Genomic DNA, 18,713 nt, shown 5'->3' with positions numbered 1-18,713 from the left:
ACTAAAAATTTTAAATACTAAGGGATATACTAAATGGCTTTTTAAGGTTCCTTCCAACACTCGTTTTTACAAACTCAGGTTGGAACAGTGATGATGTCATAAGAACACTGAAAGCAACATTTGAATTTCCTTCCATATCTAGAAGAATTTAGCTCACAGAATAGCTTTTGTAATGAGTGCAATGAATAAAGACCTGCTTGGATGTTATTTTTAATTTAACCTGGCAAATTGAGACTTGAACACAATTTTGTTCATCTTGAAGAATGTACAGCATTATAGCACATTTGAAGTTTTTTTTTTTTTTTTTTTTTTTTTTTTGCTGAGATTCGCCCTGAGCCAACATCTCTAGCCAATTTTCCTCTCTTTTTTCATTCCCTCCTCCAAGCCCCAGTACATAGTTGTGTATTCTAGTTGTAAGTCCTTCTACCATGTGATCTGGCCGTTCCACACATAGGTACTCAGCTAAGAGAAATGAAAGGATGTGCCTACACAGAGACTTGTATATGAACAGTCATAGCTACTTTCTTGGTAACAGCCCAGACTGGAGACAACAGGACATCCATCAACAGGTGAAGAGAAAAACAAATCGTGGTGTGACCATATGACGAAATACCCAGCAATGAAAGGAATAAACTACTGAAACACACTACTACATAGATAAATCTCAAAATGATTATGCTGAAAGAAGACAAAGAAAAAAAGAGTACTTGCTGTATGTTTCCATTTATATAAAATTCTTAGAAATGCAAACTAATATATAGTGAGAGAAAGCAGATCAGAGATTGTCTTGAGCCAGGGAGGGGAGAGGCTGGAGGGATTACAAAGTGCCACAAAGAAACTTTCGGGCGTGATGGATATGTTCACTATGTTGATTGTGGTGATGGTTTTGTGGGTGTATTGGTATGTCAAAACTTAAACCTACCATATGACCCCACTATTCCACTTCTGAATATTTACCCAAAAGAAATGACAGCACATGTCCATACAGAGGCTCATCTATAGTGACCAGGAGCAGGCCATCAATGATTCTTTACCAGGAATATAGTTTCTGGGGCTGGCCCCGTGGCCAAGTGGTTAAGTTTGCACTCTGCTTCAGCAGCCCAGGGTTTCGCCAGTTTGGATCCCGAGCACAGACCTAGCACTGCTCATCAAGCCACGCTGAGGCAGTGACCCACATAGCAGAACTAGAAGGACCTACAACTAGAATATACAACTATGTACTTGGGAGCTTTGGGGAGAAGAAGGAAAAAAAATTGGCAACAGGTGTTAGCTCAGGGCCAATCTTAAATATACATATGTATATAGTTTCTGCAGAAAACCCCATTAAGCTAACTTCTGGCTTTTGATCAGTTTTCTACACATTAAAGATGAAGTACCTCCAGTTTTTCACACTTCCACTTAAAATGTACTAAAATTATCTTCATTGGGATCAGTTTTTTCCTTGAAGACATAAGATTTCATGTATTGATCAAAATCACGATTAGAACTTCCACCTCTCCAAGTGTCATTATTGTATGTCTGATCTTCCTGATGTGCACTTTTAGCCACTGTGGAATCATTTTCTGTTACTGTTCTTAGCAATAAGATTCATTATGGATTCCATTTTTGAAAAATTCTCATTTGTCTAACCATCCCACAAGAAAACTGTGAGCATGCTCTCAGATGCCTAGATGCCCTTTGGTGTTGGTTCACTATAGAGCTTGTCCATTTCTTCCCTGTTCCTCCTGTCCCTGTCTGCAGGAGAATCTGCTCCAGGATCTGTGAGCTGTTTTCAGGGTTAGAATAGCCACAGGGACATGAAGGCAGATCAAAGAGTCTCACTTTACTTATAAACAACTTCATAATTTTAAAAATGAAAATTAGAACATCTATCAGATTGGCAAAGATTGATGAATTTGATGTGAACCAGTGTTGACTTAGATGTAGGGGAATGAGCACATTGAGGGGAGGCTGAATTGGAAGACTAGATATTTCCTTCTAGGGAGAAAGCATGGCACTGTATCTCATAAATACCCCTACTGTAGAACATAGTTTAGAGGAGGTGGGTCTGTGTGTGTTAATATGGAAATATCTATATTTTCTAAATGAAAAAGGAAGTCATAGAGTAGTATGAACAGTGAAAAACTAAGAAGGGGATTAGACTGTGTATAAATATATTCATATGCATGGGAAGTTTCCAGAAGGTATACAAGAAACCATTGCTTGGACTCTGCAGGCTCTACCCAAACTACAGGCTCCTTATCAGAGTGTTCTTTGAGTATAAACCCTGTCTCTCCAGGAAGGAGACCCAAGTGTCAGCCCACACATGACAGGCCCAGGGCAGGATTTTCCACTTTAATGAGGAGAGAACAAACTAACTAAGGGTTAGAGGAGAGAGAATAAGAGGAGAGAGAGTGCCAGGAGAATTCATTCTGGATCCCAGAAGGCTCAGAAGAAAAGGGCTGAAGGATCTGCAGGTGGGAGGAAACTGCTGGTACTGCAGCTCCTCCACCGCTTGTGCGAAATCCCTCCATGCCCACCCCTATTCCCTAGCCTAGCATGCCTTACTTAACCCACTACTCCCACCTGCAAGCCCACTTGGCTCTGGCCTGGGGTTCAGAACTGCCCAGCCAGGATGAGGGCGAGGGCAAGTCCTGAGCTGCTGCCATTACTATTTCTGTTCTTGGGACCATGGTGCCCTGTAACTTGGCTTCTGTTGTGCTCTATGACCAGGACACTGAGTTTTGTTCAGTGTCTAAAGGATGACTAACGTCTGGCACCAGGGCACAAAGATTATATACCCAGTAGGGAGAGTAAAAAACAGGCTTTAGAAGAGACAGACCAAAGCGAACAAAATGAATAATCAAGCCACCTCCAACTTTAACAACACTAGCTCTTAGCAAGGCAGATAGAATTTGGTTTTTTAATGTAATCAAACGTTGCTACACTACAGAGCTGTGGGCCACTCAGACCAATATGCAAGCCCTCCTGTGTAGCCTAAGCATTTCAGGGGTCATAAGTGGACAAACAGTGTGCACCAAAGTGCCCCTTACAGATAAGTACAAGGTTATCCACGAGCATCTCATCACCAGTTGGCTCTAAATAACAGCCCATATTTATTGGCATTTACAGTGTGTCAAGCTCTGCTCTGAATGCTTCTCATCTCTCCTCATTTCATCATCACACAGCCCTCTGTCCATCTTCCCAAGGCCACGTAGCTGATGATGAGAGCAGGGGATTTGGCTGAACCCAGACAAACCAATGAATCCCAAAAATGAAGACTCATGGCTGCTTCATCAGTCCATGTTCCAGCCCCAGCAGGAAAAGGACTGGTCCCTCAGGCTTTCTCGCCCAGGGTTCCTCCCACATGTTCCTGCACTCTCTCTGCCATCTGTCTTCGCAACTAGAGCACAGGATCATCTTGCATTTGACACACGCACGAGCAGTTTGGTGAACAGATATGAGAGCAGATGCACATTGCAGCAACTGCTTAGCCAGGAGCCAGGATGTTTTCTCTCTGAGGCCTGCCATCTTTAATCACACAAGGGGTTAATGCAGCAGTGAAGTTTGGTTTGCACCCTGACCAGAGTGGGCAGTTAACCTGAACACAACTGGATTTCTTTCCCAGGAATTTGCAAACGGATGTGAGCAATTCTGGTTGAGGGCAGACTCCCACCTCGGGTGGGGTGGGGTGGGTTGGCCATGTAGACTGAGTATCAGGCAGCCACCCCACAAAAACTTCGGACTAGTGTCATTCCTTGCTAGGCTCCTCATCATTCTTGGGTGTCTGTTCAGCTGGCCTTCCTATTGGTTCTCTGTGACATCTTCATATCCTTTTTATACATAAACTTCCCCTCCGCACTTAAATGTCTCAAATTGGTTTCTGTTTCGTGCAATGGAAGAGCTTAAATGGTAAGAAAGTCATTATAAGCTCACTCAGAGGCATCCAAAAAGTACCCTCCATTGCTATTCCTGGAAAGCTTTGGCAAATAAATTTTCTAATTTGCTTGAGTCTAGGAACTAACAGGGCTTAGCCACAGGCCAGTAATGAACTTGAATGGGAAATGTTCAATTTGCCACCAGAGTCACAAGCAAAATTGTGTTTTCTGGTGGACATTTGTTGTTTTGGCTGCCCAGTCACCTATTATCCTTTGTGTTCTTGGAACCCAGCCTTCCATATAGCATCCTCTCATGGGTCTGAATCCTCATACCACCTGGAGAGCATGGCCTCAATAGACTTGGACCCACACTCCTTCCTTCCCAGTCAGTTCATCTCACAGGAGCTGCTCCTGGAGTCGGCCCACCTTGATTGATATACAGAGACAATTAAGTGTGAAATAAGGACCATATCTGACCTACAGCCAGACGTCACCCTGTTCCAGTTTTAAAAATCAAGATTTAAAAAAACAATTGACATTAATGTGCAAGTAATTCCACCTTGTTGGAGGGTGAAGAAGGGAGGGTAGATTTGGTGGGAGAGGGTTTGGACTGGACTGGGGAGGGCAGATAGGAAGAAGTCCAGAGAGCATGTCTTCATGTGTGTGTATATATATATTTATTTATTTATTTATTTATTTATTTCATCTTTTTTTTTTTTCTCCCTCAAGAGGGAAGGGTTCACTGGGTCTGTTGAGAATGGGGTTAGATCAGGAGGCAGCGGTCAGTTCTGGGAGGTCTGTGGTCTCCATTTCATAATAGCGCTTTGCATTCGAAAAGGACTTCCCCTTCAAGTCCTCTATGAGTTGCTGTAGTCGCTTGGCAAAAGAAAGTGCTTGAGGAGGTTTGGTGGAAGTTTGGTGTGGGGGTGGAGGTGGGGCTGGGGGTTGGGGTTTGGGTGCAGGTGATCCAGGGGGAGGTGGTTGAGGAGGGCGTTGGAAGGACCAAAGAGGGTGAATAGGTTGAATAGAGGGGAGTCTAGCCGGGAGTGCTTGAGTAGTAGGAGGGGGAGGGGTGCCCAGTTGAATCATGTGCAAGGCGTTAGAACCGATCTTGGAAGCAATCCAATTCAGATAGGGCCAGGTAGCCGTGTAGACTCCAGGGCGCTTAGCACGGGCACAGCCTACCCCCCAGCTCGTGACTCCCACGACCACATAGGCGTTTTCCATGCTGTCTCTGCACATGAGAGGCCCGCCGCTGTCCCCCTGCCCAGAAGGACACAGAAGTCACTCTCTGCCTGAGGCATTTTCCCCTGCCCAGAAGGGCCACAGCTTCTGAGAGGACAATTCCTGCAGTCACATGGTTTCCTGCTGCCATAAACAGTGGTGGTGGTGAAGTTTGAGATGGTGCCAGCAGCTTCAGTTGGGATACAAAAAGTGTGTGGATTGTCACGGGTTTCCTTGCAGTGAGGAGGGAAGATGAGCGGACCCATGTGTTCATGCATGTGGCTTTACATGAGCATGTGGGTACAAGTGGATTTGGATGTTTTGTATTCTGGTGAAGAGAGGTAAACATTCTCTTCAGGGGCAGTATTTGGGTGATATGATCTCTGTGTTAGGGTGGGATAAAGTTCTAAATTTGGTGATTGGTTCTTTGTAGGGACAGCCGGTGAGTGTCATCTCCCATCCTCACTGTGACTGCAGATGCTAGAAAACGGGACCAGGGAAGGGGTCACTAGAGCAGGGCCCTGGAGATAGTGGAGCTCAGGAATCCAAGAGAGAGGTGTCCACAGGGGCCTGGGCCCCCAGAGAAAAGTTACCTGGCAGGTGTCAATCTTGCCTTGAGGATACCCTGCACACACATTGGTTGAACGAATGCGCCCATTGTACCACTGGGTCGAGTTACATAAGTCGAGGTCGATGAGCTCCACAGGCGCCTCCTGCAGTATAGGTGATGTCTTGCGGGCTACAGCCAGGCGACTCAGTGGTCAGTGATCATGGAAGATATCTTCTGGGAAAGTCCTCCCTCCTCCCTCCACTGAACCCCCATCATCCTGTGATGCTCTATCTAAACTAAGATCCATGAAAGTCAATGCCCTGGCCTCTCCTTATACACCCCTGGAGGGAAGAAAATACACAACTGAAAAAGCAGACAAAAGATGGGAGATGGAGGTGGAGGAGAGCGGGAGAGAAGAAGAAAGAGTGGAAGTGCAGGGACAATGGCAGATGCAGCTGGAGAGATGTGTAAGTTAATAGTAGATGATAGACTATGAGAGATGTGTGTGTTAATGGCAGATGAGGGACTGTGAGAAATGTGTATGTTAATGGTAGATGAGGGACTATGAGAGATCTGTATGTTAACCGTAGATGATGGACCATGGAGGCCAGTGTGATGTTAACACTTGTAACTTGGATGTGTTGAGCACTCACTAGGATCACACAGGCATCCTCTCATTTACTCCTCAGCAACCTCATGGGTTAGGTACCGTTACCCCCTTTTCCGCACTCAGGAGACTGGAACACCACCTGCCCATAGTCACAGTAGGATATGGCGTGGCTTGGATTTGGACCCAGGTTTCCCTCTCTAGACTCAAGTCCAGGAGACCCCTTTCATTCCCCATAGTCTGGGGTAAGTCACCCTCTCTGCTTTCTATCCCCCATCAGGACCCCTCTGCTCAGTTGTGGACAGGATCCGCTGGAGTTGGGCTGATGAGTCCCTCCCTGTGTGCCTCGTATCTGTTTTGAGGGGACTACAGAAAGAGAAGGCTGTGGCGGTGCCTCCACACACAGGCACACCTGTCAGAGGCATGGGTGGTTGAAATGACCTCTGAAACCAAGTCAGAGCTTCCTTTACAGCCCCAGACGCCCTATCATGACCTTTGGGTTAAGAAAGGCCCAGCCCAGACTGTATGTAGCTTGAGCAGCCAACCTTGCATCTGACTTAGAGCCTGAGAATCAATGCAACTGTCTCCTCTTCACCAAGTAGTCCCACAGACAGAAGGATCCCGAGCATAGCAGCACCCACAGCCCAGCCAAGCCTGGTGGGTGGGTGGGAACACCGTCTGCAGTACCGATGGGGAGTTGATGGATCAGACCTGACGGAGGGGCAGACCTGGAACATGACTCTGCAGGTCACATGGGAGAGAGGAGCACACGGAGCACTGTGGGTAGGGCCAGGCGCACAGCAGGCACCGGGCGATGGGTGCCAGGTGCATGTGTGCGGGGCCCTGATTCTGTCTCCAGTCTCACTAGCCCCCAATTCCTCACCACCCAAGCAGTGGTGAGAGTTTTGTACATGCACTGCCCTTGAGGTGGGGGTGACCTGAAATAACAGCAACAACAAGCCTGGCTTGTCAGCCATGAAAGTGACCTGTTCAGTCTGTTGCAGAACCTATGGTCTTGAAAGCCATGAGTTTCATTGTTAAGAGCCAGGTGTCCTGAAATAGAAAAGGGTTTTCTCAATCCCAACACCTTGGCTTTACATGACAAACGCTAAGAACCGTGCAGGAACTCAAAGGTCAGTGGAAAAGGAGGAGGACTCCCCTAGAAGCGTTCTTCTGGCCCCAAAGCATGTGAGTTCAAGGAAGAAGTAGAAAAGGAAGGTCTGAAGGACTGTCACAGGAGTTTGAAGCCTGGGGATTTCTTTAAAACTTGGCCTTAGGGGTCAGGGACGAGTTTGCAAATAAATGATAGAAATCCCATCAAGTTTAGGGGCATTCTGGAACAAAAGAGGTTTCGCATGATGTCCGGGGTGTAGCTGGGAGCCTACAATCCTCCTGAGCAGTAGGATAGCAAAGGTGGGGATGGGGGTGGGTCATCTAGATGGGAAACCTGAGATCAGCCTCCCAGAAACTGCAAGAACCCCCAAAAGCTGTGGACATGGTCAGACGGGTGGGCAGAGCAGGGCAGGATTGGGGGGGACAGAACATGCGTGCTGGCTCTAGAGGCCATGGAAGAGCCATGGACATCAACAGCCTGACAGAGGCTGACACCCCAGGCCAGGGAGGGAAGGTCGTGGGTCAGCAAAGGCCAGTGAAAGCAAGGACATCCGGGAGGAGATGCCCTTCCCTGAGGGACAGTACTGGTGGCAACCTTATCAGAAACTTAGATCGACCTTTGAGAGAGGGGAAGAAAAGTTAAGGGAAGAACCCAGAAATTACTGACTTTTTTGTTACCAAAAAAGGCTGAGTTTTAAACTCCGAATGACTGAACTGCCTTGAATCCATTATCAAGGAACAGACGAGACTGAGAGCTAAGTTAACTTCAACCATATCTTCACACCCCTCATGTGACTGCGTAAAAATTCACACGACCACCTATGGAAAGCTGAAAGGATAGCTCACAGCCAGAGAGCCATCTGACTTCGTCTTGCCCTAGTGGCAAAACCTTGCTGCCCATTGCTGACCCACAGACAGCCCCAGTCTACAGAGAAAATTTGAAGTAACTCCAAAGGGTAGGATGGATTTTGGTGCTGTGACTGCCGAGGACAGGGAGCAGAGATGGCACTAGAAGCAGGAGGGCTGGGCTTGGGAACCTCAGAGCTTAGAGACAATGCGATCTGACTCTTCCATTCACGGTGGGGAAACTGAGGCCCAGAGAGGGAAAGGGACTGTCTCACAGCCACAAAACCCCACCTAGAGCTCTTCTCCAAGTGCTGGTTCAGCTTATGCTCCCCATTTTCAGAATGCGGCACCTGGGGCTCCAGGCCCCAAATACAGACACAGCCTTGACCCCATTCTAAAAATGCCAAGGTTCTCCCTCTGCCTGCCGCTGCTCAGTCTGCCCTTAGAGGGCCACACTAGTCACCAGTTGTGTGGCCTTGGACAGAGAACTCAACTCTCTCAGTTTCTCCAGCTATAAAAGGACAGGCCCTACTCACAGCACCATGATGAGGACTGAGTTGCTCAACTAGGCATCAACATATTACCCCTCACCTCAAAGACCACCAAGAGAATGACCAGCAGAGTCCCCCCTTGGGAGCCCCTCCCATACTCACCATTCTCTTTTAAGAATCCCCAGCCAGCCACCCAGCAGGTCTGAGGAACTCTAGGTGGGCCTGCCTTAAATTGGGGCAGGCAGCCCGGTCCAATGAAGTGCCCACAGGGAACGGGAGGGGTGATCTTCAAGAGAGCAATGTCGTTTGCCTCTGAACGAGGGGAGTAATTTTCATGAATGATGATTTTCTCAACACGTCTCTCCTGCAGAGGTGGCTTCACTGGCTTATTGCTGCCATATTGAATTTCCCTTGCTCCAAAAATCAGTCTCCAGTCATACGCTTTTCTGTGGGCAGAGGTAAGCCAGGTCATTCTCACTGTGGACTGGCTGGACACAAGCCTCTGGTGACTGTGACCCTCAGAGCCCTCCCCCAGCAGGGATCTGGGTCAACCCACTCATGGTCTGCCCACCACGAGGCCCAGAGCCCCAGAGAGACTGCACAGAGACCCCCTGGAGAAGGTCCCTTTCTGAGAAGAGCCTTTCTGAAGACCTCCCTCACGTGCTCCCACACATACTTTTTGGTCCTGAAGCAGTGAGCAGCTGTCACCAGCCAGTGGGAGTTCAGCAATGTGCCTCCGCAGGCATGATACCTCCGCTTGTTGTGGTAAGTGAAGACTTGGAGGCTGACCATCCAGGGCCAGGCTCCAAGTGCCGCGTCCTGCCCTCCGATGATGCGGAGGGTCCCTTGTAGGTTCTGCCTGAATCGTAACCCACAGGGACCACTGAGGAGAGATCACGGGCACAGTTCAAAATCAGGAATAGGCACAGCCTGTCCTTGTACCGCCACACCTGGGGGAGGCAGGGATATGGGGTTGGTAAAAGTAGAGGCAGCCTGGAGTGTGTGGGATCAAAGAGGATTTGCTAAGGAGTAGTGCTGTGGGGCTGTGATGAGGCAGGAAGCCCCAGGCTCTAGGAAATGGTTTCGAGGGGTATGATTTCTTGGGTCTTGTGGATGCAGTCACAAAGTGGTGAAAGAGGGGGCCCAGGCAGCTAGGACAGACTGTAAGAGCCCTAGATGTACGAGAGATCCCTGGGCAGAGGGGGAGTCTAAAGGTGGGGGTAGAGGGATGTAATGGCCTGAGGTCTTCAGAGCCAGCCTTGGGTGGGAGACTCAGGGAAAAGCCACGGGGTCTTGGGGCTGCAGGTTTGGGTTGGACAGTGACAGGAGGAGAAAGAGTAGCCACAGGCAGATAGAGTGGCCCCCAAGTGTGGGGAGGTGCACTGGGAGCAGTGGGGGTCCAGATGTGGAAGTCTGGGAACTGTGTTGCTGGTGAGAGGCCATAATAGTACGGGAGGTGTTGGCACTGTGGGGTACCTTGGGGGCTGTGGGAGTCTACAGGTGGAGTGGAGGTCCTAAGGTTATGGCATGACAATACACTGGGACCTTTGGGGTCAGCCACAGGTTGGTGCATCTCAGTATCTGTGGGAGGACAGGGACTCCTGAGAAGCAAGACTTGATGTTCAAGAGGCAGTGAGGTCAGTCACTGGGTGAGGAGGTGGCACAGATCTCTGTGCTATGGGAGCCCTAGGAGCTGAGGGGTCTGTCCCAGCAGGAAACTATGGACAGCTGGGGCCCTGGGGGCTCTGGGTTGATGATGCTGGGAGCAAGGAGGGTCTGAGTTGGGGATGTGGGTCACAGGAGCTGTGACACTCAGGTGACTGCTAAGGCCCAAGCTTGGCCTCCTCCCTAGCCCTGGACAAAGGAAGTCTGGGTGGGGCCTGCTATTCAGAAGACACCCACACACACACAGTGGCAAAGCATCCTTGACACTTACTCACACGTGATGTTATCATTGGCCACCACAGACACTGCCAAGACCAGCAGAACGGCAGTTGGCAGCATCTCTACCAGACTCCTGCCCCAGCACGGCCTGGAACCCGGGTGACCTCACAAAGCTCTGTAGCCTCCTGACCAATCAGCAGGATGACCTCCACCCACCCACCCCCACCCCAGTAGTCAGGCCAGGCAGGAGCCCTTTAGTTTAACTAGTTCTAGCTGAAGTGACTTCCTGACTTCCTGCACAGGCTCCCCCACCCCTGGGGTGATGGGGGCTCATATGCAGCCCACTCCCTCTGCCCCAAGGCCAGGATCTTCATTCCCAGTTACTCTTCCAAAGTCCACATCATCTGAGGTTCTAGCTTTGTGAGGTTCACGGGTGTGCCCCTCATGCGAGCTGTAACCACAGTCCCTATTCGAACTGGATCGAGGGACAGCTCAGCACCTCTGTGACAAGCTGGTGCAGTGTGTCAGTGGTTAAAGGGAGCCAGGCTCAAAAGATCGAATATCCTTAACACTGTTTGGGGCAAACTGTCTTTCCTTCTTCCAGGTGTATGGTATTAGCACACTTTTCAAAGAGCCATTTTGAATTTCCCTAATTTAGGACGACAAAGCCCATCTTCTTGTCCACTGCTGTCACAAGTTCTCATATTTTCTACTTGAGTGTCTCCAGGTTTCTGGGACCTATGTGCAACAAGGTGTTGTCCCCTATACTTCAGTGTCAGGAATTCTCATCAGAGTTACCTGAATATCATGACGTATTTCCTCTGGTTGTCAGGAGGCAGCATCTCACCTCCCAGAGTATGACACATGCTCACCTCACATACCTGAATATTAAACAGTTTCACATCTCCTCTGAGAGTGTGAGGAGGTCACAGCTCTACCTGCATGAAGGGAAGTCTTACCTCCTCTACCTGAGTGTGAGGTCTCAACCAGCCTGAGTGTCATCCATCCTGAGGTTGCATCTCACCTATATGAGTGTCACAGGGTCTCACCTCTCCTACCTGAGTGTCAGAACACCTCATGTCCTCTTCCTGAGTGTTAGTTTTCAGATTGTCACATGATCTTGATTCCCCTACCTGAGTATCTTCTCTTACTGAACGTCATACTCTCTCATCTCATATAACTTTCAGGAGGTCACATCCCCCTCAGCTGAATATCCAGTAGGTCTCGTGTGTCTTATCTAAGTATCAGGGAGCTATCATCTCTTCTCCCTGAATGTGAGGACGTCGCTTTTCTTCAACCCCAGAGCCAAACGCCTCATCTCTGCCACCTGAGTGTCACTTTGTCACATCTTCTCTGAGAACCAAGAGGTCTTAAATCCTCTATCAGAATGTCAAGAGGGGGAATCTTACCTATATGAGTGCTCTGAGCTTTCACCTGCCATGCTGGATTGTCAGGTGATCTCATCTCTATCTGCCTCATCTCTTCTGCCGTATGTCTGGAGTTTCCATTTCTTCTCTCTACATGGCCAATAGTCTCATCTCCCCTACTTTAGTATAAGCATGTCTCATCTCCCCTATCTGAGGGTCACAGGGTCTTACCTTCCCTACCTGAGTGCCAGGTGTTTCCGTCTCTTCTACCTAATTGTCAGGACATCTCATTTCCTCTAGAGGAGTGTCCAGAGAGCTCATCTCACATATGTGATTGTCAAGAAGCTGTCACTTTCTCTACATGATTTTCCCCAAATCTACTTTCACTGCAGGGCAGAAGACGTCTCTCCTGTTGCTGGGCCAGGACATCTCATCTTTGTTTACCAGGGAGTGACAAGGGCTTATCCCCCCAATGAGTGGCAGGATGATTTAACTCCCTTACTTGAGTTTTGATGTCATTATTTCCCCTCCTGCCAAGCAAGAGGTTTTATTTCCCCCAGATGAATGCAATCAGGCCTCAATAATATAAACTGTTTGAGTGTCATGAGATTTTTATCCCTGCTACCTGCAGGTCAGGAGGTCTCCCTCCTCTCTACCTGAGTGTAAGGAGGATTCGTCTCCCCTAGGTCAGTGTCAGGGCTCTCAGGCACTTTGACTATGGGTCTCTTACTTCCCATACCTGAGTGTCACAAAGACTTGCTTCTTCTACCTGAGCTTCGGGAGGACTCTTCTCCCCTATGTAAGTATCCAAAGTCTTTTTTTTTCTTTACCTTTATGTCAGGTGCTCTCGCTTCCTCTATCTGAAGATCAGAAGGTCCTATTTCACCAACATGAGTGTTAACAGATTACAAATTGCCTATTGAGTGTTAGGAGGACTCACTTATTTTAACTGTCAGATTGTGCCTGATAAAGTAACCAAAAAAGACTTTGGAAATATAGTTCAAAAAATGGCAACAAGAATTCAAGAAGTGATATTGAAGTTTGGACTGTTAAAGAAAAGATTATTCAGGTGTTTTTACAGGATTTTGATAGGCATAAAATTGATACGGTATTTAGATCCATGAGAATCATTTAACAGAATGATCTAACCATTTATTTTAAATGTTAATATGTACAAGTTTCTGGAAGTCACACTTGGAAAGTATTTAAACATATGATGAAAATGTTAGATATAAACTTCAAAATGAAAAGTAGCACCTAGCTTTTCAAAACATTTAGAGGTTATGCAGTAACCCCTTATGAAGACCCAGTGTCTAGATTCTAGAAGACAATTATTGTTTGACTCTGATTCTAGAAGGGCTGTCTGTCATAGTACCTGCCCCCCTGGCCACAGTAATGGGTTGAGGACTAGGCACATGGCCCTCCTGGGTTTAATTTTGCCATTAAACCTAATGGAAGCAGCAAACATCTCAACAGAGAGAATAATTTCATTTGCCTTCTCCATGCTGTTCCCAAGTGTGAGGGAGGGAGGTGGGAAGGCACAGGACAGTTAGGACCCTGGGGCCAGAGAACGGGGTCCCAGTGGTTAATGGGGGCTTGACTCAGGGCAAGGTTGAGCTCCCAGTGCAGGGAGCAAGACAAGAGGCTCCCCATCCCCTCCACCTCAGGTTCCTCCTCCCTCTTCTCTCCTCCCATTCCCTCCACACCCCACATGCCCCTCTAGCTTACCCCAGCCCTTCTCCCTGTTCCTGCTTACTTTGGAATCCACACTCCCATTCACCCGAGCAATCCAACTCCCATCCCATTTTTTCTCACCCTGATCCAGCTCCTACCAGCTCCTTCCTCTTCCTATCTCATCTCTCCTATTCCTGCTCACTCCCACCCCAACCTCTGTTCTTCTGCATAGCCCTCTGCAGAGCAGAAAACTCAGCTGTCTGTCTGTCCAGCCTTAGCATCCAGGCCCCACCCTAGAGTTGTACACAGGACCTTGGGGGTGGCTGGTGGTGAAGGAGAGTTGGGGCTACAGCCTCTGCTCCAGGTTCCAGAGACAATGTTGGCGAGTTGCTTAGGGCCCCCTGAGAGGGTAAAGCTGGAACATTCTGAGGTCATAAGGAGAGCAGAAGGTGCAAGGGAGTTCCCAGCCCTGAGTGAGAAAGTCTCTGCCTTTCAGCATTTGGAAGCTTCAGCTCACTCAGCCCTGACTTGCAGATGCATTTCCCTCTGCCATTTCTCCACCCCCTCTCGCAGGTTGATCTGGTGAAGACTTTGAAGGTTCTGACTCATCTTCTGAGGCACAGGGTGGCTTCTGACCTGGAGGGATATTCATCTTCTCCCCCAGACCCCTTGGGAGCCAGAGTGGGCAATGACATTTCCATGGAAAGCTGGCTCACACTGCCTTTGCTCTTCCTGTCCGCCGTTGAATAGCTGTGCTTACCCCCAAGCTCTGGCCCCAGTCCCAGAGAGACCAGAGTTCCATGTGCAGCTCAGTGGAGACCCACCCCTGATGCCACAGTGCTCAGGCCCAGAGCAAGTCAGGGTCCCATCTCTGCCCCCACACTTGGACCCTCCAGGGCCCACTCCTTGACTTCCTTCATGGCCCCTTCTCTATGATGACCACAATTTCTAACTTGAAAATGAAACAAAAAAATTGAAATTGTGGGAGTTTCTAGACAGCCGCGAGCCTCTCAAGGTCCCACATTCAAGCAGTCACCGTCTGCCTCACAGGACCTTCACCATTCCCTGCGAGGCCATCCAGACCTTCACTTGCTCTCTCAAAGCACTTCTGCCTCCCTCACCTCCTCTGGGTGAAGACATCTGAGTCCACCCCTCTTCTGCCCGCAAGGCTTCACTTTATCAACCATTCCTACTTCCTCCGGGATTTTCACACTTTCCTGGAGGTATCTCCCACTGCCCAAGCCCTGACTCAGCGATAACCTGAGTCAAGGTCTACGTTTGTCATTGTGTCATATTCACACTCCTCCTTGACCCCACATGGCCAGGCCTTGAATCCACTGCCCCTCCTGAAACCCCACCAGGTGACTAGTGTCCAGCTTGTTTGACATCACAGGTTTGCAGCCCCTGGCCCTCTCTTAGCCCTGGGCCCTGTAGTCTCCACCATCTCACTGCTCACTCTGGGTCTCCTTTGCCCACTCAGTAGGAAAGTGTCCACCCACTCACCTCACTGTTCATCCTCTTCCATTCACTGAGGTGCCTCTGCCCTTCCCATGAGCTGGCAACCCCCCACCAGGTGCCACACAGGACTGGCCACATCATGACTATTAGCTCAGGGGGAAGAAGGAAGGTCTGAATGTGGGCAGCAGCTGTAGGGGCAGGAAAGCAGGGATAGACATGAGAGGGTTCAAAGACAGGAGCAGCAGAATTTAGAAACAACTGGACACTGGGGAAGAAAGGGAACAGGGGCCATGGAGGACAACTGGACTTCTAGCTCAGGAGGGGTCACTCAGTGAGCTAGAAAGCTCCCAGCTCAGGAAGCATGGGCTGAGGTCCAGCAGGACTCTGGGAGAGATGCAAGAAGCCAGGCACGGGGCATGGAGGTCACAAAGAGACTGGGTCAGAGACGGGTCTGAGAGTCACCAGTGCATATGGCCAAATGTTTGTGTCAAAGCTGGGGAGGTTTATGTGAGTTGTCCAAGGGACAGCAGAGTTTGTGCTCCCAATATCTCCTCAAGCAGGCAACCGAGAAATGGTTTCATTTCTTATAAATTTATTACATAATAATATTATAATAATTATTATCAATAATAATAATATAAGAAACATAGATCTCTGTGGGGTGTATCACAACGTCAGGGTCAGGAGGCCTCAGGACTGGAGCAGGGGGTGAAATCCCCCGGATGGAACTCCATACAAAAGGAGGGGTGAAGCGGAACTGACCCTGTAAAGTTAAAAACCCAAATTGAACAGAAACAAAAACCCACAGGTGAGTGTGAAACTGAGAGTGTATGTGGCAGTCTATTACAGTGACTGCTGTGTGTGTGTGACCTGGTCTGTTGGTGAAGCGGTTACTGGGTGTGACTCTGCCCAGGGAATGGGGCCGGTGGGCTGGGGTGGGGCGGGCGGGCACAGACCGGCGTGCCAGGCCCCTGGGCTGTGAAAACTTCTGTTTTCTGGTTTTTTTTTTTTTATTAAAAAAAGCTAGAAATATAAACAGAAACTTGTGAGTGACGTGGATGGACCTTAGTCCAGACTCCAAACCCTAGGTTTAAAAACGTCCCAGGGCCCCCCACCCCACAGGTCATTGCTGAGTGTGAGGAGTCACAGTAAGGGGGGCTGGGGTGCCCTCTGGGGTCTTTGCCTCTCCCCAGGGCTTGCGGTGGCCTGATTCTAGGGGTCCCCTTATGATCCCCCCAGAAGCCAGATAGGTGGCGGCACCGCCTCCAAGGGCCCTTGGGGGCCTCCCCAGGCAGCAAGGCTTCACCAAGGAGGCCCACTCAGACTAGACGAGGCTCTGGAAGGATAGGCTGAGCAAACAGCAGGTCCCAGGGTGCAGGATGGCCTCTGACTTTCTTTGGAAGTGGAGACAGCGTGCTTTCACAGACACACACCCACGCACACACCCTGTGCATGCTTCCGAAGCCCCTACACTAGTTCCGAGTGGCCACTTAGGACCACTCTCCAATCAGGCACACACAGGGCTCCCATGCACTCAGTCACACCCAGAGTTTCACACACTCGCACGTGTGCACACACACAGGGCGGGAACAGGAGACTTTGGGGTCTGAGGCAGGGAGGCTTCTCTGCTGTAGTTGCCAAACATCCTGGGGAGGAGGCGAGACCCCTCCTGGGGAGGGACCCTGTGAGGGACATGGCTAGGGGCGGGTGCTAGGGCCCTGCCCTCCCCCCCCCAGGACAATGGTCTCCCAGACCACCTGACCTTGCTAGTGCCCAGCAGTACTGGCTGCCTGCCGCCCCTCCTCCAAGCAGCACCTGAAGGGTCGGTGGGGCACACTATAGCTCAGCGAGGGGAGGGGGCCGATCCAGGGCCCCAGGGCGGGCTACTAGGACCCTGGCCAACCCCAGACCAGCTGGAGCGTCCCCCGCCCCATGTGGGGTGGCAGTGGCAGTGAGGGGCCAGAGATGGAAGACTGGGCAGCCGCAGCGGAACCAGTGGGAGGACTGGAGGGGAAGGGAGGGAAGCTATTAAGGACAGAGATATTTGTTCCTTTTCTCGTTCCAAATATAGAGTGGATTAAAATATGCAAAACGGGGGCTCCTTGGCCCCCAACGGAGAACCCCAATGTCTCCCCCCTCCCCCCGAGTCACCAAGGTGTGTCCTGACCTCGCATGCTGGACTAGGCCCCCCACTCTGGGAGAGCAGCCACCAGGAGCTGTGCGGGAGATGGTCAGGCCGGAGCACCCCACCCCCAATCCCCTCTGGCTCCAGCCTCCCTGGCCCGCGCCCTTCCTGACCGTGTGCTGGGTGGGGCTCGCCGGCCGGGGAGGGCACTAAGCAATGTACAGGGCAAGTCTCCGAGCAACAGCAAACAGGACGATTCATGCAACATTCCTGGCCCGGGCGCCATTGTTGGGGGCAGGCCGAGCCCGCGGCCCGGGGGGTGGAGGTGCGGGCCCTGCCGGCAGGGCGCGGCCGGGGCGTGGGTGAGGGTGGGGCGTCAGCTGCCTTCCAGCTGCCTGAGCGCGCGCTCGATGTTCATGCGGTGGCCTACGCGCGTGACGCCCAACTCCACGAAGTCGTCCTTGGTGAGCGCAGGCAGGTGCGCGCCCTCGATCTCGTGGTCCTCGAAGCGGTCGCGGTGCTCGCCCAAGTGGATGCTCTCCAGCCAGTCGCCCACGTCGAACTTGCTCCAGAGCTGCAGTGGCTTTTGCTGGAAGGGCCGGCGCGGGCCGGGGGCCCCGGGGCCGGGGCCGGGGCCAGGCGCTGGCGAGGGCAACGGCGACGGCGAGGGCGAGCGGCTGCGCGCGCTCACGCTGCGCACCACAAAGCGCACCTCCTTCGGCTCGTGCGGGATGGAGAGGCTGGACGACTTGAGGATGGTGGGAGGCGTGAGGCCGAAGGGCCGCCCCGCGCCCCCCGCGCCCGCCCCCAGCCCCTCCACCCGCTCCAGCGACGCGGGCTTCACTGGGCTCGGGGCGCGCCGCGCCACAGGGTAGCGGCCGCCGGGCCGCACCGGGTAGGAGGCCCCGCCGCCCGGGCCCCCAGGGCTGCGCTGTGCTGAGATGGAGCTCAGCTCACCGAGGCTGCTGAAGAGCCTGCGGAGGGAGAGGGGGTCAAGGCCAGGTGAGGGGCGCCAGGTGAGGTGGGGGTGGGCAGAGGGGAGCGGGGCCTGCGGCCAGGAGGACGCTTCACTTCCGGGGGCTGGGGCTAGTGGAGGTAGCCTTAGGGCCAGAGGAAGAAAGAGGGATGGGATCCTATGGTTACTCCAGCCATTTTGTGTGTCCCCCCAGGGTCCGAGCCAGTGCCCTGCGGATGCCGGGGGCGGGGGGGGGCGGGGGGGGGGGCGGTACCCCCAAACTGAATGGAATATGAGGAGTAAAACCAGTGGCCACCTTCACTCCATGGGCTCCAAGAGCAGCCCACCAGAGGAAAGACAGCCTGTCCTGGCAAAGGCTGACTGCCCCATCCCTGACAGCCTTGGACACTGGCTCTGGGCACTGCCCCATCCACCCATCTCCTGGGGGGTAAGACTGGCAATACCCCTCACCACTCCCCACACAGCCCTGCTCTCATGAGGAAACCCAGAGAAGCCTGGGCTGGCTTCAGGGATGGCTGAGTCGTGATAAAGGCTGGTGGCA

The 18,713-nt window shown here is 51.3% G+C and overlaps 2 protein-coding genes across 5 annotated transcripts in view; both read right to left on the bottom strand.

Annotated features, from left to right (window-relative positions):
• Nucleotides 1-4,515: 4,515 nt before the first annotated feature.
• ACR (acrosin) lies at nt 4,516-10,924 on the bottom strand. Of its 2 annotated transcripts, none has more exons than XM_070600379.1 (5): nt 10,625-10,924; nt 9,365-9,571; nt 8,851-9,134; nt 5,675-5,820; nt 4,516-5,120 (listed from the first exon to the last, which is right to left on the bottom strand). In XM_070600379.1, the coding sequence occupies exons 1-5, from the start codon at nt 10,690-10,692 to the stop codon at nt 4,626-4,628; spliced, it is 1,200 nt and encodes a 399-aa protein (XP_070456480.1). In that variant the 5' UTR covers nt 10,693-10,924; the 3' UTR covers nt 4,516-4,625. The 2 variants fall into 2 exon arrangements, with proteins under 2 accessions (XP_070456480.1, XP_070456481.1); XM_070600380.1 differs by having other exon boundaries at nt 9,365-9,638; nt 10,625-10,733.
• Nucleotides 10,925-15,646: 4,722 nt separating this feature from the next.
• Nucleotides 15,647-18,713, bottom strand: part of SHANK3 (SH3 and multiple ankyrin repeat domains 3) — a 51,702-nt gene continuing 48,635 nt past the window's right edge. The window contains exon 22 of one of the 3 annotated variants that reach the window (XM_070600373.1): nt 15,647-18,170. In XM_070600373.1, the coding sequence (XP_070456474.1) occupies nt 17,573-18,170 (598 nt within the window). In that variant the 3' untranslated portion in view covers nt 15,647-17,572. The remainder of the gene's footprint in view (nt 18,171-18,713) is intronic. The other 2 variants (XM_070600375.1, XM_070600377.1) reach the window with 2 other exon arrangements.

The sequence above is a fragment of the Equus przewalskii genome, chromosome 29 (assembly GCF_037783145.1).
Source record: "Equus przewalskii isolate Varuska chromosome 29, EquPr2, whole genome shotgun sequence".
Taxonomy (NCBI): Eukaryota; Metazoa; Chordata; class Mammalia; order Perissodactyla; family Equidae; genus Equus; species Equus przewalskii.
This window is presented reverse-complemented; position numbering and strand designations above follow the sequence as displayed.